The 24343-nt window shown below is 42.4% G+C and overlaps 1 protein-coding gene across 1 annotated transcript in view; it reads left to right on the forward strand.

Annotated features, from left to right (window-relative positions):
- Positions 1 to 23182, forward strand: part of LOC139659562 (actin-binding LIM protein 3-like) — a gene marked incomplete at its 3' end in the record, with an annotated part of 30041 nt that extends 6859 nt beyond the window's left edge. The window contains exons 3-14 of the mRNA XM_071537867.1: positions 8568 to 8751; positions 10735 to 10847; positions 11569 to 11695; positions 12487 to 12580; positions 13224 to 13311; positions 17236 to 17294; positions 18334 to 18408; positions 19654 to 19815; positions 20016 to 20045; positions 20779 to 20890; positions 21287 to 21385; positions 23132 to 23182. Coding sequence (XP_071393968.1) covers positions 8568 to 8751; positions 10735 to 10847; positions 11569 to 11695; positions 12487 to 12580; positions 13224 to 13311; positions 17236 to 17294; positions 18334 to 18408; positions 19654 to 19815; positions 20016 to 20045; positions 20779 to 20890; positions 21287 to 21385; positions 23132 to 23182 — 1194 coding nt within the window. The remainder of the gene's footprint in view (positions 1 to 8567; positions 8752 to 10734; positions 10848 to 11568; positions 11696 to 12486; positions 12581 to 13223; positions 13312 to 17235; positions 17295 to 18333; positions 18409 to 19653; positions 19816 to 20015; positions 20046 to 20778; positions 20891 to 21286; positions 21386 to 23131) is intronic.
- Positions 23183 to 24343: the final 1161 nt, after the last annotated feature.

Below are 24343 nucleotides of genomic sequence, written 5' to 3' on the forward strand. Positions count from 1 at the left end.
CAGGAAGAATCAAGAGGACTGAAGAGGAAAGGTTCTCTGCTTTGTGAAACAATGCATTTCATCTCATGCATCCATTTTGGCTGCTGCGGATATTGAAAATGAATCTTGATCGAAATAACCGGTTTGCTTGTTTGTTTGGTTGAATAATTGAGTGATTGGCTGATCGATCGCAGCTTTCATTCCTTCAGACAGGACACAAACTCAGTCTCTCTGCGTTATTAAAGTATTTGTTGTATACAGTTGATCTCGGAGAGTAAGCTTAATGACTTTTAGCTAATGGACTGCGGCCTAAGTAGACATCTGCTGATGAAGTGTGCAAGAATCAAATCGTCAGCTTTTAGCACACGGGCGTCTCTATTTTTTTTTTCTTCTGCTCATTATCTTTTCCTGTCTCCTCCTCCCTCTCTCTGCCTCTCTCTATCTCCTCTCACTCTTTGTTCCTAGCTGTGAATCTCAGGGAGTTACAATGCGTCTTTGTTTGGTAAACAATGTAATCTCCTGTTAGAGTGGCCATTAAAGACTGGAGAGAGATTTTTTTGGGAGAGAGAGAGGAGAGGAGAGGAGAGGAGAGGAGAGGAGAGGAGAGGAGAGGAGAGGAGAGGAGAGGAGAGGAGAAAATTGGATAGGAAAAGAGAGGGGAAAAGAAAGGAGAGGGGATGGAGGAAAAGAGGAGAGGAGAGGAAAAGAGAGGAGACAAAGAGATAAGGAGGGGAGAGATTTGAGATAAATGGGAAATAGAAACATGAGCGGAGAGGAAGAGATAGATGAGACAACAAGCCAAGTGTGTGTGTGTGTGTGTGTGTGTGTGTGTGTGTGTGTGTGTGTGTGTGTGTGTGTGTGTGTGTGAGAGAGAGAGCGAGAGAGAGAGTGAGAGCCCAGAATGTGTTGGACTGAATAGAAAACAGCGTTGTGGAATGAAGTGAACTCCACACTTCGGTCAGCTCCTGTCGCCGTTCTTTTCTCTTCTATCCCTCCTCCTTTTTCCTCTCTCTCTTTGTACCCATTTGTCTGTTGCTCTCTCTCTCTCTCTCTCTCTGTGATCTGTCCATCTCTCTGATGCAAATGCAGAGGAGCTACAGGAAGCAATGCATCCCATGTTGATGATGGGTATTGATGAGGGAAGACAGTGACAGGACGGCAGACATGTGCTGGATGGACAGATCGATAACTTCATTGATACCTCCCAGGGGTCCCCCTGTCTCTTCCCCTCTTCATCCCCGTCCTCATCCTTTCATTCCACTGTCTGCTTCTCTTTCTCCTCACATATGATGCCCTCTCCTTTCCTCCTCCTCTAATCTCTCCCCTGACTCCCATCTCTCTTCTCTCTCCTCTTTTCCCCACCTCAAGTCTCCTCTTCTCTCATCTCCTCTATTATACTCCGTCCTCTATTCTCCATATTTTCCATATTTTCCATATTTTCCATATATATATTCCATATATATTCCACCTCAAGTCTCCTCTCCTCTCCTCTCCTCTCCTCTCCTCTCCTCTCCTCTCCTCTCCTCTCCTCTCCTCTCCTCTTTTCTCACCAGAAAATTGGGCAAAGCACATCATTAGTGACCTTACAATATCTCTTTTAGAAGGCACAAATTAAGTCTTCACTGGGGAAAAAAAAGAGATGAATACCCCCAAACACACTGATTCTTGCTCCCTGTAAGCTTTATGTGTGCAATGTTTCACCCAAATGTGGGTCTCTGTCACATAAAAGTGCTTTGAAAAGCTTCAAAGGCACCCTGAAATGAAAAGTGTGTCCATTTTAATTTTCAAATCCCATTATCTAAAGACTGTTTTGTCTTGTGCATTTATAATTTAAGAAGTGTTGAGTGGATTCATAGTTAAAGACAGTATACTTGTAGTCGATGTATTGTATAACAGGCACACACAAATAGTTGTAGTTACATGGTTCTTCTGACTTAGTGAAGCTTACTGCAAAGCCTGACCCACTTTGGACCGAAACAAGTTGGGTTGCACAAGTCAAGCACACTGGGAGCAAGATTCAGTGATTTTTTTTTTATCAGTATTTGTGTATATTCAGCCATACAGACAGTCACGGATGGCTGGGTTGTTTCTCTAGAAGAGACTTCAAGGACAAACTCCACTGTATCGGCTCAGCTGCACTTGCTGTACAATGCTCTGACTCATATTTTGTGTGTGTGCCCTTGCATGTGAATGTGTATGTGCACTGCTTGTGTGTGTGTGTGTGTGTGTGTTGTGCCTGAGCATGTGCACGCCGGGTCAGTGTGCTGGTGTGCGCATGTTCTCCTGTGTGTATGTGCATGCTTGTTGTGTGTGTCTTTTATGTGCTATCCAGGAACTAAATCAGAAGGATGAGACAGTCAACATGTATCAAGCCTCCAGGAGTTCTTGATTCTTCCGTCCATCTTCTTTTATATCCCTTCTTTTAAAATCTATTTTTCCTTTCCGTCTTTCTTTCATTCCCTCGACTCTTTGCTTATGCCGTAGGCAGTAAACAAAGAAATCATTATCTGCTGTCTTTCTGCCAATTGTTTGTGTGTGTGTATGTGTGTATGTGTGTGTGTCTGGGGGTGGGTTGGTGAAGTTGTGCATGTGTGTGTGCATGTGTGTGTGTCCATCCCTCCAGCTCTTCAATCTAACAGGCTACCAATCGCTGTTAACAGATGTAAAAAGGCTATTTAAACACCTCAGAGTCTCAGACAAACAGCAGTTGAACCGGCTGCCTGAAGAGCAGAAGGGAGGGAAGATAGGAGAGTGGTGAAGGATGAATCTGGTGAGGGAGAGAGTGAAGAAGAAAATGGAGGGAGAGAGGGAAGGGAGGAGAGAGGGAAGGGGTTAGAGTATAATGATAGAGTTATAGATTATAGAGTGATAACGAAAGTCAATTTTCATTCACTGTGCCCTGAAATTCCCTCATTCCCTTATTCCATTGATTCACAACCCTTTTCATATCAAGGACCGCTAATTTAGTACCCATTAGGGCCACAGACCCTCATTTGATGAGATTTTGTCTCTTGGACCAAAATCTGAGAATATTTTTCTTGTTAGATATGATTTTGTCCAGAATTCCATGGCTATCTGTATTGCAGGTAAAGAGATAACAGTGAAACTATCATCAAAATAGTCATTCTTCTCTAGTTGTGTTAACTTCTTGTAAATGAACTAATGGTTAAGCTTAACAATTCATCAATTTGCTGGGGACCCCCTGGAACCCCCTTCAAGGACCCCTGGTGGTCCCCAGGCCGCTCGTTGAGAACCACTGCCTTATTCTATTGTGGTCTATGGTGAGGAAGTCAGTATGATGTTTTAAGATTAATTGATTAAGAAGCGAGCCCTTTCACTTTTTAGAACTAACTAGAATTAGACAAAACAGATTCTAATGACCACAATGTCACAATGAAATTAAAAATTACTTTTCCACCTAACTAATTCTCAGTATCATAACATACACCTATTTGACAACAAATCCATATATAAAATATTTTTAGATTTAAATCCCACTACCTTTACTATCTGAATAACAGTGTATTTTTTTACTTCATGGCGTACATAAAAATTCCAACCCATAATACCATCACAATGTTTTCTAACAATCCCCCCTTCGCCCCTCCCATCAAATACAACCTGCAACTTTGAAAATGGCATGAGTGGCAACATGGTACAGCGGTGAAAACCCTGTTTCCTCTTCCTAAAACATCTTGGAGAATCTGAAATTTGCGATTATGCACAAAACACTTTTGAGCACTTTTCAGACAGTCCTACCCTGCATTATGTGTCTCACCCAAACATCCTGCTTAAACTGAAAATACTTTGAATTATGGAAGCAAGACACCTTCCCTGTGACTTAAATTATATAATTTGCTGGAAGGCTTTAACTGTACCGAGTGCATACTTTGTTAGAAAGGCTTGTTAAGTGGGAAACAAACCACTAACTGCGGCAGTAACAGTGCCATGTTCTTCTTACTGAGCTTCTTACTGACAGCTTACTTTATTTGTCCTTCATTTATATTACATAATGAAAATGGGCGTGGCCTGAATGATTTCCCAAAGCTGAAATCTCTTTTGATCATTGTTGAGGTTATTTCCATCCAGTGAGACTAAGTCAGAAAAGTCAGAGGTCATTACCCAGCCTGCCTCGGGGTTCCTGGGGTCGTCATGGTTACCGTAACAGACAGCTGACTCACGGGAGACTGGCTGATCTGGCTGATGCTGTAATACATGAAGAGACAGAGTGGGGGTGGAAGACTCTCTAGATAGAAGAGGGTGAAAGTCAGAAAATGCTGTTTCTCTTTCTGCCACCAGATCCACCATCCCAAAAACACCCCCACCACTGATGTAGTGGAGCTTAATCCACTCAAATTTATCATGTAAACTCATAATATATATTCCAGTAAATAATAACAAACTGAAGTTGCATAAAAGGGTTAAGAAAATAAAACCCTTTTTTTTTCTCATGTTAGAGGTTGTTCTTGTCTTTATGGTGATCACTGACTGGACTCATAGTCTAAAATCTTAATTTTAAAACATCGCTGACCACTGCACAACAGCAGTAAATCATTATCCATAAGACTCTTTGACTCTGAACTGACCTGCTGGAAAGGGAGAGCTTGATTTAGCTGCCAAAGCGCTGCTGGCAGCATGGGAACCATCCGGTTAGTGCCGATTCAGCACACACAGCGGGCTAAATCAAGAAAACCTTCACTTTTTTGGGACAACAGGTGGGGTCAGGGAGGGTCGGGGTGAGGCCCCGCGGGGTCATAAGGTTGCCCTTCCGTCCTGATGAGACTGTGACCTATGGAATTTAAGCTTCAGTCAGCAAGTTCAAGTGTCAGTCGCAAGAATCGTCCTGACTGTCCCTGGAAGTCTGAAATGTCATGTGACAGAGGAAGCCTAATGGATGCTGGCAGTTTTCTGCCGTGGCGTAACCTGTATCCAGAATTACATAATGAAGCGTTATGAAAGTATACATAAGTGTACATAATGAAATCATCCTCTCAAGGAAATTATTGACACTTGAATGGCCCTGAATAGAGCTGTGATCTGAGCTGTGAACTTGAGCTCATCTGGTTGAAGAAAAGAAGATGCTGTGCCTACTAATAAACAGGCATTTTTCAGCAGCCTACAGTTAATTTGGAAATGGTTTAAAGTAATAATCCATGACATTTTCCGTTAAATAAATGTCTCAGTACCGAAACGTTGCTCCTAATAAAGATGCTCTGATAGTAGTAGACAGTGTGCAGAAGCTTTTTTATTTCTTCATACAGAGTAGAAAAACGTAGCAAAACTACATTCAAATGTCACTCGATGGTCTTATCATTTAAATTATGACATTAAAAATATCTCAGCTGAATTTGAAGGCTGTGTCAGTGGACAGAAAGTGCCACAGCTGGCTCAAACCATCACGCACGGAGCCTCCTCTGTGAGGACAGTTTTCGGAAATGGCCTAAATATACCAGAGGTCTCTTGTGGAGAGGCCAAGTCCGATCAGCTCCCTGCCTTTCCTGTTTGTCTCCAGATCTTAATAGCTTCTCATTTAGACAGTGATAAATGTGCGAATGCTATCAGCAGGGTGAGAAGGGAAGAGAAAGGCCGGGCTCATCATCTCCAAGTGCTGCGTTGAGACTGTGTGTGTCTGAATGAATCTGAATGAGAGACAGAGGAAGAGAGAAAGAAAGTACATGGTTTACATGCTCCTCTATGGGTTGAGGACACTTTGGTTTTATGAAACCTTCAAACCCCATTAGATAAAGTAAGAAATGAATGGTTGACATTTCGGAGATAAGGCACTTTCACTCGACAGCAGTAATGTATATGTTGTATACACACGGGTTAGCATGGATGTATATGTATTTACAGCGCATATACTACATCTACAGTAATTGTGAGTGTGTGTGTGTGTGTGTGTGTGTGTGTGTGTGTGTGTGTGTGTGTGCGTGCGTGTGCGTGTTAACCACAAGTCTCACACTGTGAATAGCATTAGTCTCAGGCAGACTGATAAAGGTCAGGCTGGCATTTTAAAGTTGTGCGACAGCAGCTTTGCCATGACAAGAATACCGTATCAAAGACAGAGGAGGAGACAGAGAAGACCAGAATACTTTTTTGTTTTGTACAGAGGATGAACTAGTTTTTCTCTCCTATGCGAAAAAAGCCTGGGTTCAGTATCCCCAAAACCAACTTAGTGGTAAGATAATCATTTTGTAAGCCAGTAGATGATGATGAACTTGGCACTGTAGATGTTTGTAGGAAACAGGATCATCATTTTTTTGCATTGCTGGAAAATCAGATTCTAGGTATTTTTCCACATGTAGATTGCAGTGAAAAGATCAGATTTTGTGTCTCGTAGGTGAAAATGTTGGATTGTCAGTTTAAATTTAGTCAGAGTGTAGGAGGTCCATCCTACTTGAGTTTTTATCTTATTTTCCCCTGGGTAATTCAGCAAAAACAAAGAGCAAGAAAGGAGATAGAGCCATAAAACAGGTTTGATTCTGTGTAATAATCTGCCTTTACATCGGCATTTTACCACACAAACATAAAACATTTGCATTTACACTCAAGGTGCTCTCATCCGCTCTCACAATAAAGGGCAAATATATAAACGGTCAGCATTTGTGCAGGATATTATTAAAGCAGTTCAGTAATAAAAATATGCAATGGACAGCAATACCATGCTGAGAACCAGATCAGGATAGCATTTTTTAAAAGTAGGGGATTGAAAGTTATCATGGACATTCATGTGTGTAGTGTGTGTGGCCCTCGGGTTTCATGAAAACTTTTCACAACTCCAACACATCAAAAATACATGGCTCTCATTATGAAAATAAGGTTTTCCTAAATTCCTCAAAATCTGATTTGCTTTTTGCAGATACATACGTTTTTTATCCAGAAAGCAGCCCTAAAGACAGCCGCTCCAGTTCCATGAATTGTGAAATTCCCATGGTTACTTGCTTAGCAAAATGAAAACGAGCGATTCGTAGGTTTGGTTCCAGGCTTTCATCAAGGTAGCTTGGGAAAGAAATACTGTTCACTTAAATGTGGCTTTACTATCTTTATGTCTTCATCTTGGCTCCAATAGATAAATAAATTAAGCCGTCAGACCACTTCTCTCTCTCTCTCTCTCTCTCTCTCTCTCTCTCTCTCTCTCTCTCTCTCTCTCTCCCTCTCTCTCCCTGAGCCACTTAACACGCTGGCTCGGATCAAATCAGATCCATTCACTCTACTGGGTTTAAGGCCATTAGCTTGATTAGAGACCAGACATTCAATTCACTGTCAGATATCCTGAATCTGCTGGCTGCCTTTCAGATGTCTAACTTACTACTGCAGGTTATATCATAGTGCCTTATTAAATACTACAGTTTATACCTCTACTGATAGGGAATTATCCTATTCACTGTCAGATATCTCATGTGGCAGGCTGCAGTTCACACTGCAGGTCATTATCAATAATAATGACATAGTGTATATGTTGATTTCTAACTGAATGGATAAAGATGGCACAAACACTGACAGCATCATGGGTTCAATTCCATAAGGGGCTTTTGGTTGGTAGTGTCCACTAAACAGCATGTGTTATGAATACTGTAAACCTTGACTGAATAATAAATGGGGGAATAAACGTAAGCTCCCTGTCTCCCCGTTGGCCGGAGCAAATCATTGTTCACCTCCTTGAAGACTGTCAAATCAACCAACTCAGCAAAGGCCTCCTCACCCTCAGTACAGCTGGACCAGAAGCAATCACTTGGCTGAAGGACTTTGCATTTGCAAAGTAAAAACTATATATCATACTGTCAATACATACACGTGCGCACAGACACACACACACACACACACACACACACACACATGCGTGTACATCAACAAACACACACTCTCTCTGCCTGTTTCTCTCTAACATGTATCTATCACACAGCACAGCATGCATACTAATACATGTGACAGTATTTACTGTATGTAAACATGGACACAAAAGCTGTAATCCTTAATTGGACACATACACAAACACAGGCATCCACTCACAAAGCCAACTGTCCACACACACACACACACAGCAACACATATACTCATACACACACAGCCATAACATACTGTATATATGAGCTGGAATAATGTAACAGATTATATGGCTAATCCCAAAAACCAGATTAGAGCATTAACCCTTTAGAGGTCAGAAAGGACAGCAGATTGCTCTCTCTGACATACTCTCGCACACACACACACACACACACACACACACACACACACTACTGTCCATGTTTACTCTTAGCTGCCGTCATACCAGAAGGCGAAATTGCTAGATGCTAGATTAGTGGATTACTGTAACACGCTAGCCTGACACCTAAAGTTTCTTAATTAAAGCAACAGCCTGGGGAATTAGTGACTGTTAGGACATATATTTATTCATGTGTGTGTATACTGTACAAATACTCATAAGCAGCAATACATGACTCCTGCATGTACTTTTAATAGCCTGACCATTTCTCTACCGCTCCCTCTCTCTGTCTTTCTTCCTCCCGCTCTCAAATCTCTTACATTCTCTCTGTCTCAATACCTTTTTCTCTCTCTCTCTCTCTCTCTCTCTCCCCCTCTCTCTCCAGTGTGCGGCTGTGACCTGGTGCACTCGGGTTTCTTCCACCACTCCGGGGAGTATATCTGTACAGAGGACTACCAGCGGCTCTATGGGACCCAGTGTGACAGCTGTGACCAGTACATCACCGGAGAGGTGGTGTCGGCCCTGGGGAGGACCTACCACCCGCACTGCTTCGTCTGCAGCATCTGCAGGTAGGGGAGAGGCGTGTGTGTGTGTGTGTATGTGTGTGTGCAAGGACTGGGTAGGACTCATTTTCAGACCAGGGGTTGTCATGCTGCAGACCGGCCCACTGTCCAGGAAAGAAGGGGTTGAGGGTCGTACATTTGACAAAAGCAATCAGTTGTTTGACTGAATCTATTTTGACATGCAGTTCTGTTTCTGTATACTGAAATAGGGAAGCTCAATTTATTTCCCCCTGGCCCTTCCCCCTTTATACTGTCTTGTTTTTTTCCATTTCCTGCGGTTTGAATTCAATAATAATAAAATCATTATATTGGTGGTAGTATTAAAATATGTCTTTTCCAGTTTGCACTTGTAATACCATTGTTCACAGCTCTACATGCTTCTCCTCAGGGATTCTCCTGGCACTTGCCTATAACTTGTCCTACTGCCAGACTCTGCTCAGTGATTACAAAAACAAATGAGATTCTTACAGAGAACCGCATAGATCTTTAATTGCATTAGTCAATCCACTGTTGCGTATCACTTTGGTGGCTAAAATGCAGTAATCTATTCATTATATAGGCCAGTAAATCCCTGTGTCTGTGTTTGGTTTCCCTGACCAGTCGCACAGATCAGCAGATCAAAGACAACCTGTGCTCAGATAATCGGCATTAAGCAGCAGGTAGATGGATGGTGTTGAGAACCACTGTACACAGTGTTTGTACACAGTGTTTAAATAAGATTGTTCACAGCGAAACAAACGCATTTCAGTAAGTAAATGAACCAAGCCAAGTCAAGCCAGGTTTATTTATAGTGTGCTTTTAAAAAACAGTTTGTCACAAAGTGCTTTACAGAAATCAGGGGAAATGAAAACAGACAAAAGGATGGGAAAAACAAGACACCGAAAAAGAACATCTAAATTAACACACACACACACACACACACACACACACACACACACACACACACCATGCTCACTCATTTTTTGAAGATAAGAGAGGATGCAGGAGTACCACACAATGTGTGCTTCTTTAGTAGGCTAATTAGTGGCATTTAGTTATTCACAATGGTAACTGAAGGAGTGTGAAGCAGAAGGTTGCTGACAGAGTGCACTCCTTGAGTAAATATGGTTAAAATAAATAAGAAGTTCAAAAATGAAACACTTCATAGTTCTACTGTGTTTGTTGGTTGTAGTTGGCTGGTCTCAGTTGCTTCATTATAAGTCATGCAATGCTAATATTGTAGCTGTCAAAGCTTGTATGAATGTAAATTGATGAAAGTGACTTAAATGGAGTGTGACTTTAATAAACAGTGTGCTAAATATGTACAACCGTCAGTCAGTGTGTTAGCTGTGCAAATGGCTCATTAGATTTTGGTTTGCTTATGATGAGTGTTTTTGGACAGGGTTCCCTCGTGTGTGTGTGTGTGTGTGTGTGTGTGTTTATTCATAGCAAGAAGTCCACTATCAATCATGTATTCTCCATTAGTAGGCCTACTATTACCATTATCTATTACCATTGCAGCATATTCTTTTATAAATTCTGAAAATGGCAGTAGAGTAGGCATATTGCAACAAAGCATTGGCCATTTTGAATTTTGAAACCTGGAAGATACTGGCATACTGTATATAAAACTAGGGCTACTTCAACACATAAGTGAAAATATATATTTTTTTAATTCCTGACGTTTGTATGATGTGTATCTCGGTAGGTACACAACATAGATGAGCTGTAGGCTACTTGCTCTTCCATGTATAGTTTCACAAGTTCAAAATGGCTGCTGTGCGAATAACATCTACTCCTTGTGAATTTTGACACTGCACAAAAGTGAATAAAAATATGCATTTCCAAAATCTCCTGTTGGCGTGGAGCATCAGTGAAGGATTTGTTCAGTTTTGCTTTAAGTGCATGTGGCAAAAAGTGGAATTTCTGCAGTAGCTACATCTGCATGCCTTTACCGAAAGTATTTGTGTGTGTGTGTGTGTGTGTGTGTGTGTGTGTGTGCCTTCGCAGGAGCCCGTTCCCTATTGGAGACAGGGTGACCTTCTGTGGGAAGAAGTGTGTGTGTCAGCAGTGTTCACACACTCTGAACAGCGACAAGCCCGTCAAGGTCCACGGACCAAGCTGTAAGAAACACACACACACACACACCTCTTATACCGTACAAATACATTTTGATGCACACAAGCAAACACACACATACACACGCACACACACACACACACACACACACACACACACACACACACACATACACACATCTAACTTATGTACACAGTGAAGGATTTAATTTTGTACCATATTAAGAATCACTCATATCTTTTTCATACATCCGTTTCAGTATTTGTTCCTCTACAGGTGTTGGCATAACCTGAGACTGAAATAACCTTATTGTCCACCTGCTGAACACTGCTTAACAAAGCCACATGCCCTGCAGCCACACACACACACACACACACACACACACACACACACACACACACACACACACACACACACACACACACACACAGTGGTCTGCTGCTCCAGGTAGACTGGTAGCCTGGTTCTGGTAGCTCCATCTGGTAGAGGCAGCATGACTTTCACTACAGGAGAGAGGGAAGAGGAAGAGAAGGGAAGAAAGAGGGGAAGAAGATAAGATGAGGAAAAATGGGAGGCAGGAAGAGCAGAGAGGCAGAGAGAGAGAGAGAGAGAGAGAGAGAGAGAGGATGATAAATTAAATACTGGACATTTTGAAGGTGCTCTTATCTTTCCCATGCTCTTTCTCATGCTGTGCCTCTTCTCTTCTCTTCTCTTCTCTTCTCTTCTCTTCTCTTTCTCTTCTCTTCTCTTCTCTCCTCCATCCAGACTGTGCAGGCTGTGGAGAGGAGATCAAACAGGGTCAGTCTCTCCTGGCTCTGGAGAGACAGTGGCATGTTAGCTGTTTTAAATGCCGAACCTGTGGCTGTCCGCTCACTGGAGAGTACATCAGCAAGTAGGTGGCTTGATCCCAGCATGTAGACATGTTAGAGTATGGATATCAAAAGATCTTCTCAAGGGACCCACATTTTCTATTTTTTCCTGAAAAGCAACTAAAAGGCTAATGTGGCTTATGTGTAAAAACATAACCTGTCACTACCACTAACCTGCTTAGAATATAGTGAAAATCCACCGGATGCACAGAAAATTAGGGACACTGATAAGGTGAATCCAGGTAAAAGCCATTATCTCTTATTGATTTCCCTTATTGAATCTATACCAAAGAAGATGTAAAGAGAAGGATTTTTAAGCTTTGAGACAATTGAGATGTGGATTGCGCAAAATGTTTTGTACATTCAGTGTGGAAAGTTGTCAAAAACAGACACAACTGACAGCTCTCCTATTGTGTTCAGCGTTTCTATTTTATTTTGTTGATGCTGACGGAGCCACAGAAATGTAACGTTTTGTACAGGCGCCTCTGTATGTAAATTCAATTGTGTTTTACTTGCAAATACCCAGCAATTAACCAAGAAGTCTTTGAATCATTCCAATTCCTAGTTCCTCTACAGCATTTTATTTAGCTTTCAGTCACCGATAAGTTTTGAATGAAATCTCTCCTGAATATTTTTAGGAACCTATTTTGATTGTACCCCAGCTGATCACGAGCATCGTAAAACAATATGTCATCGTAAAAACAATATGTTATAGGGTGATAAATAGCGGAAGGGGCGCACAGAGCCAGCGGGTAAATTTAAAGTCAGAGCTGTTAAACTGAACAGCTCCTCTCTCTCTCTCCCTCCCTGTCAGGGACGGGATCCCATACTGCGAGTCTGACTACCACACTCAGTTTGGGATCAGGTGTGAGAGCTGTAGCAGGTACATCAGCGGCAGAGTGCTGGAGGTGAGGGCATTTGTCTATGTGTGTATGTAAATGTGAGTGAGCATACTACGCGTGTGTGTGTGTATATTTATGTATTTTCATAGGAGTGTGTGTAGAATGAGGAGATGGGGAATGAGAGAATGTGACCGAATGCATGATTTTGTCTGTGTGCTTTTCTGTGTCCATATTTAAATGTGTGTATTTGTGTGTGTGTGTGTGTGTGTGTGCATGCAAGTGTGTGTGTGTGTGTGTGTGTCTATAAAAAGCTGTGAGAAGCACAGCTGTCTCTTTTTAAATGACTGAAGTGTTGACTGATGGCTCTCAAACAGACAAACCAACACTCTCCCATCTCCTCTCCTCTATTCATTACTTTTTTTTCTATTTCTTATCTCCCCTCTCCCTATTCTTCATTCCTCATTGTTTCTCTCTATTTCTTATCTCCCCTCTATTTTCTCTCCCTCCCTCTCCTGTACTCATCCTTTCTTCTGCTCTCTCCCCCTCCCTCATCCTTTCCTCTTCTCTTTCTCTTCCCTTTTATTTCCTTTCGTTTCCTCTTCTATTCGACTCATGCCTCCTCTCATTTCTTTTTCTCTGCTCTCCTCTCCTCTCCTCTCCTCTCCTCTCCTCTCCTCTCCTCTCCTCTCCTTCCTTATCTCTCTGCCAGGCGGGAGGGAAGCACTACCACCCCAGCTGTGCCAGGTGTGCCCGCTGTCACATGATGTTCCTTGAAGGAGACGAAATGTACCTAACAGGTGAGGAGGTGCAGGAGGAGGAGGAGGAGGAGGAGGAGGAGGAGAGGAGAGGAGAGGAGAGGAGCATTGCTATTACAGTGTACATTGCTATTACAGTTTTTGTTCCTGAATGTATGGCTTTGAGTCACAAACTCATACCTCAAGGCCACTTACCAAGGCAATAGTGTGTGGTAATAATGATAATGAGGTCTATATTATATATTGTGGCACACATTCACATTCATCAGTTGCTCATTGATTCACATCCAAACTATGTACTTATAGATTGTCAGTGAACCAAATCTAAAAACCAGTCTTTTTTTTAAAAATGTTGTTAAAAGATGTAATCATATTGTTCTGCTTACAGGCATTAAAGTACGCAGAGGGCCTGTGTGTATCTGTTGCTATATGGGCGAGCGTGTGTGTGTGTGTGTGTGTGTGTGTGTGTGTGTATGTGTGTGTGTGTGTGTGTGTGTGTGTGTGTGTGTATGACAGAGAGAGAGCGAGAGAGAGGGAGAGAGAAAGAGGAAGATAAAAGGAGAGAGGATAACCTGATAAATGGGTTCTTGTAACAAAGTGCTGTTATATAGTTTATTGATCTCATATATAACACTCTGTACCACACTCAACTTAATGGTGAAGAGACACACACACACACACACACACACACACACACACACACACACACACACACCTGCCCCCTTCTGATGTTTTCTTGATACACACAAAGGCCGGAGTCAATTACCTTTCAACCTTCCCCTCTGCTGTGTCCATTATTCTGCCCCGCCACTGACAGAACACATTAATCTGAATGAAACCTGCTTTCCTGGAGGTTTAACGGAACCGTCCAGGAGTTTCTCTTTCACAAATCAGATTAATTGAATCAAATTGAATCAAATAGGTTAATTATGAGGACATTCTTAAGTACACTTGAAAAGGAAAGCACTGTAAGTACTGTATATATAAAGGTTTTTTCTACACAGTAAAGTTCAAATTGAGAAAAACAACGAAACACTACCACTAAAAGTAAAGCATTTTGGATGAAAACAGCCAGCGTTGTGTGTATCACAGATGACCTGTCATGACTGAGCTGAGTCCAGACTAAATGTAGAGCGTCTGTACTGTAATACATGTCTGAGACACACTGTGCTGGAGTCGCCATGTAGGTTGATGCCTCCTGTTTCACCTCATTGACATTCTGCTGCTCTCCCTCTCAAAGCCACCAGTAAAACTAAGCATTTGCATTTTGTACCTGGTGTGTGTGTGTGTGTGTGTGTGTGCATGGGTGTGTGTTTTTGTCTGAAAATGCATACATGCATCATGTTTGTGTGTGTATGTGTGTGTGTCTGTTTGAATGTCCATGTATGCGTGCATATGTGTGTGTGTGTGTGTGTGTGTTTATATGTGTGTGTGCTGAACTCCAGTGAGCCGCCCCAAGGTTACATTCGCTCCTTTTGATGAGTTTAGACATGTAGGAGGGCTGAGCAATCACCCTCTTGAGACACACTCAATTATCACACACACGTGTGCGCACACACACACACACACACACACACACACACACACACACACACACACACACACACACATACTCACACAGAGTCACACACAGACGCATGCACACACCCTTGCAATCAATCTCATGATGCATGTCTGGAATAAGAAGTGGTGTGTGTGTGTGTGTGTGTGTGTGTGTGTGTGTGTGTGTGGGTAGTGTGTGTGTTGGAGGTGGGGGTCGGAAAGGTCTATTTTATGAACTAAATGTTCATGCTCCAACTCAGTGTTGCCTTTTAAAATGGATGGAGAGCCAGTGTGTGTATTGTCCTCTCCATTGTCCTCATTGTCCAGTAACTTACTGTTAAAAACTCATTATGCCCAGAGGCTGGTCTATGGGTCAAGACCCTCATCTCACCTGTGAAACTGCATTAGGTTTGGTGTCAGTTCACTTCCAGTCAATCCAGATAATGGTAGTGCCTCCATTCTCAGTAATTTAGTCATAAATTGGACATCAGATATATCTTGGCTAGGTTTTGAATTTGGCAGAAAATCCACTTCCTGAAATGATGAAGTGAACTGACCTAAGTCTTGAACCACATACCCTATTGCTCCTGGGTCTACACCCCATCACAGCCTCTTTAATTATCATGCTGACTCTCTCTCCTCTACTCTGTCTCTCTCTCTTTCTCTCTTCTCACCATCTCGATAAAGTCACTATTCAAATAAGGACGGGCAGCAGCCATCAGGATAATAAAGGAACAGCTTCACTGCTCCTGTGTACAGATCCAGCTGTGTGCACGGGGCAGCGGGGTAAATTATGATACATATCGGAACGGATTTGCACAGGTTAGCCTGGTGTCTCTGCTGCTTGTCAAGGCGACATGATTCAGCAAAAAGCAAAATGCCTGAAACCATTTAAATATCTGCCACTGCACAGCATTTAAATTTCAAATGGCATATATGCACAAATGTCAATATTGTCTGCCCAGATTACACTGGCTGCCTTCATTCCTTCTTTTGAATATCAGCAGCCAGGATAAGGATAAGGCACTATCCACTGATTAACTTTTAAGTTTTGCATAAAGTCTAGAAAATAGATCTGTATAAACAAAGGGAAGATCGTTTGAAGTTTCAGTCCAAAATGAGATACCATGTGAAAAAAACTGGCACATACTCAACAAACAAAATGGCTATGCTGCTATTAAAGTGAAGCACGTCAAGAGTCAGGAGTTATCTCATGACCTTTGCTTGCAAAATAGTGATATTTTTTGAGGGCAGAGTCATCTGTGTTTTCTTGAGCTATACTGACTGATGGATTTCAGGCAGCTAAAATTCCTCTGAATTGATGTACAGTGTGGTGTTTTGGAACAAACTCCTTCTTTTCGCTGCACCATTTAGACTCTGCTCATCCGGGAGATAAAGGAACTCAACTCCAAGGCCATATATCTGCCAGGCAGCAGAGTTGAGGAGCGTGGGCGGGACAGGGGGGCACTGAATCACCACGCATGCTTTCTGTCTACACTATTGATTTTGTGTGTGTGTGTATATGTCTCTGTGCTTGTGTGTCTTTGTGCATGTGTGTGTGTGTGTACGTGTATGCACTTACATGTTCCTGTGTGTAGGTGTGTGTGTGTGTGTGTGTGTGTGTCCGGTCAGATTCATGGTGTTGATAGTGGCTGTATATTAGAGTCATGATAAGCGAACTGAGTCCATTCTGTTGGCCTGCACCGCCCCTAGGCCCCAGAAAATGATACCGAGTCAGCTAGGCTACTCTTCATTATACTTGCTTGTGTGTGTGTGTGTGTGTGTGTGTGTGTGTGTGTGTGTGTGTGTGTGTGTGTGTGTGTGTGTGTGTGTGTGTAGACCGGAGTTATTGCTGTCATTATCACTATCAGATGCACATGCATATAACATCCTGACATTAGCGGTCTATTGCTAGGAACAAAATCTAATAGCTTTCATATTCTCTCTCTCTCTCTCTCTCTCACACACACTCTCTCTCTCTCTCTCTCTGTCCCTCTCCCTCTCTGTCTTTCTCTAACCTTCCCTCCCGGTCACTCTCTCTCTCTCTCTCTCTCTCTCTCTCCCAGTCCACCTCCCTGTGTTCCTGCTTCAAACGCCCTCTCTCTCTTTCTTCCTATCTCTGCCTCTTCTCTCTCCTTTCCTCTCTCTCCTTTCCTTTCTTCCTGTATGTGCATCTGTGTGTGGAGACGCGAAGAGTTACAGCCCCTGTCCTCAGATCAGACAAACTACCTCCACAGTCACGCTGCTTTCTGTGTGTGTGTGTGTGTGTGTGTGTGTGTGTCTTGGTTGATGGATGGTTGTAGTTGAGAAAGGCTGATCTACTCTTCATGTTACGATTCCATAAAGCTGCATAGTTGCTGTCCACACACATTAAACTGGTGAGCTCAAAGTGTGTGTGTGTGTGTGTGTGTGTGTGTATTGCAGGTTCAGAGGTTTGGCACCCGATGTGTAAAGAAGCGGCTCGACTGGAGAGAAAACTGAGGGTGAGCGGTGCTCAAAATACCCATAACCCCCTGCCCCTTCTCTCTACTTCTGTTTCTTTTTCTTTCTCTCTTTCTCTCTATGTCTTTATTTAGAATTTCTCCTCCTTGGTTGTTCTCACTGTTGGGGAAGATACTTTGAATGCATAGGGTTAAGCACAGCTGCCCTCAGAGAAAAATATTATTTTGTTAAAAATGAACTGCAATGTCATATAATGCAGAATTACATGACTAAAAAAATACAACTGATTAGAATGTTAATAACAATTTTATTTGAAATAAATCACAAGGAATGTTAACTGTTTATTTTCCACTCACTTCGACATCTGCCCGCCAGAAACTAGGGTGTTCATGAAAACGTGAAATTACATGATTTGAAGTGAAGTTACATGATTTCTGGGCAATGAATTCCTCAAAATTTTGGCGATGTCTTAGGTAATAAGCGTTCATTGCTGTGGTGTTTCTGCACTGCACCTCATAGAGATCACAATCAAACTAGTACTGTGGCGTCTTTTCCGTGGATTTTCTGTTGATGAAGTTTGAGTTTCTGTAGGTGTCGTTCTTCTCTTTGTCTGTTCAGCCATGTTGGCTGTCGCTGCTCGTGCTAACTACCCAGTTCTTCTTCTGTTTATTCCAAACAAACTGCTGTTGCTGCTCCTGAAATCATAAAAAACATCACTTTCTGTGTGCCGGAGGATTTTTCCCAAGAAAGACCTACCAGACAACAAGTGTTCAGAACAGCAAATGTCAAAATTTTCATGAACTGGTTATAGGTTCATTTGCATTTTTGATATATCAATCAGTGATAGAGAGTATCAAAACTGACAGTGAAAAAGTTGTGGATTATTACTTTAAACTACTAGTTTATCAGTTACATGTAGTGAAACTACTCCCCAACACTGGCTGTTATATCTGGGTTTGCTAACTTTACAACAGCTTTGACCTCAGGCTTGCTGTGACTCATATATTTTCACTGTGTTTCTGTGTGTGTGTCTGTGTGTGTGTGTGTGTGTGTGTGTGTGTGTGTGTGTCGTCCCACCAGCTGAGACGTACGTCTGAGACGGCGTCCATTTCTCCTCCAGGCTCCTCTATCGGCTCCCCTCACCGGCTCGTCTGTGTGAGTACTGTCGTCGCCATGGCAACGCCGTGGTTACGCCAACACCGCTACGGTTACGCCCTCAGCTGCCACTGTCACGCCTGTCAATCAAATCTAACCGACAGAAATATGAGTAGACAGTTTCCCTGAAAGCTCATTCTGTCGGCGCTATCTCTCTCTAAACAGACTTCCTTTCTGTCTGTCTGTCTGACTGACTGTTTGTCTGTCTGTCTGTCTGACTGACTGTTTGTTTGTTTATCTGTCTGTCTGTCTGTCTGTCTGTCTGTCTGTCTGTCTGACTGACTGTTTGTTTGTCTGTCTGTCTGTCTGCCTGTCTGTTTGTCTAGCCACCTGTCTGTCTTCCTGCCTCTCTGTGTGTCTATTAATACCAGGGTGTCTGCAGGTCCTCAAAAAGTCTTAAAAATGTAATTATTATTATGAATTATATCAATAGGACATTTTATTTGAAGTGTCTTTCATGGTATCCAAGTACATAGCCATAAATAAAATTAAAACGTTAAATCATACAATAAAAACAAAATGGACAAAAATTCAACAATTAAGACCTTGAAATGTCTTAAATGTGGTTAAATATTACCTTTCAGTCATAAATACATTTTCAGAGCTCTAACATGACTTTACTTGTGAGAAATCTCCATGGTTGCACAGATATATACTTTAAATTGGCATCTTCAAGAATATTAAATTGAACTTGTCTGTGTGCCTTTCATCTCTTGTCCCATATGGCTCTCTGTCTCTGACTGTCTGTCTCACTCTCTGTATCTGTTTGTTCGTCTAGCCACCTGTCTGTCTCTCTGCCTGTCTGTGTGTCTATTTATACATTTCTGTCTGACTGTCTACCCACCTGTTTGTCTGTCTAGATGTTTATCGTTTCATCTGTCTCTGTCTCTGACTGTCTATCTGCCTCACTGTCACTCTCTGTGCCTGTTTGTCAGTCTGCTTTCTGCCTGTTTGTTCACCTGTCTGTCTGTTTTGTATGCTCACCTGTCTGTCTCTCTGCCTGTTTGTTTCTCTATCCATGTACCCGACTGCCTGTCTTGTTTATCTGTCTTTCTCCAAGTCAGAATTTCTATTTATGACAGTGTTTCTCTATATCTGTTTGCTGTTTGTCTGTCTGACTCTCTCTCTCTCTCTCTCTCTCTCTCTCTCTCTCTCTCTCTCTCTCTCTCTCTCTCTCTCTCTCTCTCTCTCTCTCTCTCTCTCTCTCTCTCTCTCTCTCTCTCTCTACCTGTCTCTCTCTCCCAGGCTAAGGCAGACAGTGAGGTGCTGGACTATAAGCAGTTGGCGGCTCTGCCCAGGGTCAAAGCTATATATGAGATCCAGCGGCCTGACATCATCCCTTACCAGGCCTACCACACACACACACACCTTTCAGATGACACGCTGGAGCGGTACAGCTGTGGACAGGTATACACACACACACACACACACACACACACACACACACACACACACACAATGAAGACACACAATTTATATTTTAACATAAATCAGTTGGAAGGGAATTGACCCTGACCTTGGTCTACAGTAGCTTACTAGGCAAATATAACCATGTGTTGATATAAATCATGATAATAATTTGTCCTCTTCTTCCTCCTCTGATCCAGTCGCTGGGTTCCCTGTCTCCGTACTCTCAGGTAAATACCCTACTCCTCTGCTGCAGTATGTTTCTCAAACATTTTAGCTGTCTGCCCAGTGACTATGGAGCAAAATTTTACTAACCGAGTAACCGAGATAAAATGATCATAATTCAGATGTATTGTAACTATAAGTGACCCGCAGTTAGTGTGTGATGTGTTGCACCAGGAGCACCGATAGTGGGTGGAAAAGGGGAATATTTTCAGGGGGCCCTAAGCAAGAGAAGGCCCTTCAGTCAGGCGAGGTCATACTGTACTACATTAGATGCATTGGTGTGCAGCTAGGATTTAACAATATTGAACTGTCAAGGTGATTAAGATTGTGTTTTTGGAAGGAGCCTTGTGGTGTAGAATTTGATGCATTTAGTAAATTAAGGCACATTTCTCTCTGCGACGAACACTGGAGGCATTACTGCAGACAAACTATGCATCTGAAACTGCTTTGCTTAATATAGTTTTGGTAGATAAGGATGAGTCACACGGAAATATGTCTTTTTGCAAAAATGAAACAGACTCGCATAATGCCATTGGCTGGACGAGGTAAAAACTTCACACATTTGAGAAGAAAAAAAGACTTAAAAATGATCTGTTGGTGGTGCTAGTGTTAATCTAACTGGGCACAGTGACCCACTTACATCTCTTATTTTGACTCTCTCTCTCTCTCTCTCTCTCTCTCTCTCTCCCTCTCTCTCTCCCTCCCTCTCCCTCTCCCTCTCCCTCTCCCTCTCTCCAGGACTTGTTGGACAGTGTGGAGTTGAGAACGAGGCGTTCCTCCAGCCCCGCCTACACCGACTCTCCTGCACACAGTCGCCACGGAGGCTCCCCGCTGCACTACTATCCCCCCGGTAACAGACACACGCACACAAACAAACACAGACACACACATCCACACACAAACACACACACAGAAATGCAGAAAATATGCAGCACCTCTAGAAGTGCTGCTAATGAGCGGAAAAAGGGAGTGAACTTTGTGAGGTGCTACTGGGCTAATTTCTCTTTCTCGTCAGGGGACCCAGAATTCCTAGCCGCACCCTTGACCCCCGCTACACACACTTTCACACACAGATGCACACACACACATACTGTGCAAAGACACACATTCACACACATAACTCATCAGTCTATCTGTCGTCAGTCTCTCTGCCTGTCTCTAAGTCTGTCTGTCTGTCTGGGGAAACGGGCCATGCTGTTGCTCATGCTCTGGTTTCTCTCACTGTGATTGGCTGGGCTGACTGCAGGCAGTGAGAGTGGCAGGAGTTCACCCTATCACAGTCAGCCAGACCCCAGGTCTGCCACACCCACCACCTACCAAGCCCCCAAGCATTTCCATGTACCAGGTAGGCCTTCATCCGTAACCCCCGTCCCCCGACCTGCATCCTAACCACAGAAACTAACCTACTACCTACCAAGTCTCCAAATATTTACATATATATTCCATCTAGGTTGTCATTTCGGACCCTGGTCCCTCAACCTTTAAACTAACCCTTAATGTCCAACTCCATGGCCGAACCCTAATCCTTCATCTTCCAAGCCCCCAAATATTTAAACATTACCAGTTTGATTTCACTCCTAACCAAGACCCTGATCCTGATCTCGACCACAGATCCACACTCTAACCCTTCTCCTGCCAGACACACAGCCATATGCCCACTAAGCTTTTGTCCTCATTGTGGTGATTTTACATTATTATTTGTGTTATTATAATTCTAGATTATTCAAGAGTTCTGCAAGCTTGTTACACACCAATGAATATGAGATTTAAAAAGGCACCGCATGTGTCTGACTAGCAGAGGAGAAATTAATACATGTTTGTTTTTTATAAATAAAAGAAGTATGTTTTTTCTCATGTATTATTGTCATCCTCTTTCATGTTAAGCTTTTGGTTAATTTTAATGAGGTCTTAATATTCATGTAAGTGTAGAAAAAAAATCCTCTTTTGAGTGTACTTCAGAGGGGAATGTGTCTGTTTTGTTAGCACAGCTCTTGCATAATCTATAAGTGTTTTAATCTAACAACTAACCCTGATTCACCTTATTATCTTAAACCAAGACATTAAACCAGCCCTCCATTTTGCCAAGTTAATGGCTTTCTCTTCCACTCTGTCTTTGTTCCCTTCATTTTTAAAAGGCTGTTGTTTTTTTCTGTGCAAGCTGTGCATTTTGGTTTCCCTCCATCATTCCCTCCTCCCGCCTTCATCCCATTTCTCACTCCTTGTTCCCTCTCTCCAGTTTTCCGAGGCTCTTATTCCTTGCCAGCTCTGCGACAGCACTCCCTTCATGCTTTCCTACACTGGGCAAATGCTATTTGGTGGAAGCTTTTATCCAAAGTGCCTCACAGTACCATGAGTGCAGACATATTTAGCTTGGATAGTCCGGTGGGAGTCAAACCCCTAAATCTGGCAGTGCTAGTGCAGTGTCTCTTCTGCAATTGTTTTTTGATAGTAGTGCTTGGAAGTGTTTTTTCTCCACCATGCTTTTTCATGTTTTGTTGTATTGCAGATCTAACACTAAAACTATTTTTAATTTCATACTTTGTTGTGAAAGAAGCTCTTTTTCAGCCCCTCAATGCAGAGAATACAACGCTCCACTAAACACTTTCCCGTCTCCTTTAAGTTTCTCATTCCTGTTCACCACATCTCCTTTATCTCTTCCTTTGCCTCTCCTTCCAACTCTCTCCACCCTTCTGTCCTCCCTCTTCTTTATTCCCATGCCATCTGCTGCTCTTCCCTGTAATAAGCCCGTAAATTCATATTAATCAGCCTCTCTACGTGTCAGTCAGGCTGTCTGGATGCACGGCACCACCTCTCCTATAGCAGTTTATCACCGGTGCTGTCAGCTTTATGGTTAAGGAGACTGTAAATGTATACAACTAATTTGATGGGACGGGATGGATAGGGGGATCCAGCTTATTCCTGGTTCCTCTCTCCTCTCTCCTCTCCTCTCCTCTCCTCTCCTCTCCTCTCCTCTCCTCTCCTCTCCTCCTCTCTCCTCTCCTCCTCTCTCCTCTCCTCTCCTCTCCTCTCCATTTCTCTTTCCTTTCTTTTTGCTTTGTCCCTCTAACTATAACTGTGTTTCTGTCCCCAGCATCTGGCGAAACCAACATCTACAGGAAACCCCCCATCTATAAGAGACAAGGTTAGTTGATTCCTTACACTGTTATGCTTTTTATAGCATTCATTATGCTTTTTACCTGTCAGGCAGTCTGCTTTTGTATATATTATATTACTGTATGTCAGTAAAGTTTGTCTGAATGAATCCATCACAGGAAGGCATTTGAAAGGATTTGAGCTGGATCTCATTTGAAGAGTTTCATTCCAAAATGAGATATACACCATTTAAAAAATAAAATAAAATGACACCCACTCTCCCATATTCACTGCTGGCATGAAGGTTAAGCACATTATGAGTTAGTATTGAAGTCAGGAGTCATCTAAAGACATTCGCTTATAAAATAGAATCATTTATGTTTTTCAGACACTGCCAGATTAATTTCAGGTAGTAACATTCTAAATATATAGAATGTTACTACCTGAAATATATATATATATATATATATAGATATACACACATATATTTACATATATAAATAGTGTTTTGGAATGACACCCTTCTGCTCTCCTTCTCTGCTTTTCTCAAAAGTGGAACGGTGGGATCAGTTGATAGAACGATTTTTGTCAAGATGTACTATTGGCGCAATGTTGCTACTCAAATCAATAGCAGTGAGGCGGGAGTGTGGACCTGGGAGCAGTTAGGATGATGAAAACCTCTGGGATCTTGGGACTGGATGGTGGGATTTGGGAGCAGCTGGGGCACAGATATGCAAGTGGGTCAGGATGTAAGGTAATTATAACAGAAGATAGAGCAAAGGTAGCAGAGATGAGGGAGAGAGAGGCAGACAGCGGGAAATAGCTGTGAGGTGTGGTGCAGATTGGCACATGACTGGTGTGACCAAGTAGGGAGATTTAGGGCGAGGAGTCAGCAGAGATATGAGGGCAGACAGAGCAGAGCAGTGAGGGACTACTGAGAAAGAGGCTGTGATGAACGGGGGAGAGAGTACCAAAATATTCTGTTCAAGTAGAAGTACTCTTTGTAAGTAGAAGCAAGTAGAGAGTAAATTACTGGTGTAAAAAAAGGAAAAAGTAGCTCAATTAAAAGGGCAGAGTTCAATGTGATATTACATATTATGTTGTTACAGACTCTGTTGAGTGTTATAAAAATAATATTCTGAAATTCAACTCCTTATCTGTGATAAAAAAAAAAGAAAATGCCCGTTCCCATTATTCAATAACATTAGTA

The sequence above is a fragment of the Centroberyx affinis genome, unplaced genomic scaffold, assembly GCF_046629955.1.
Source record: "Centroberyx affinis isolate AG114_WGS23_722 - 3 ecotype Tasmania unplaced genomic scaffold, CSIRO-AGI_Caff_v1 ptg003139l_1, whole genome shotgun sequence".
NCBI lineage: Eukaryota > Metazoa > Chordata > Actinopteri > Beryciformes > Berycidae > Centroberyx > Centroberyx affinis.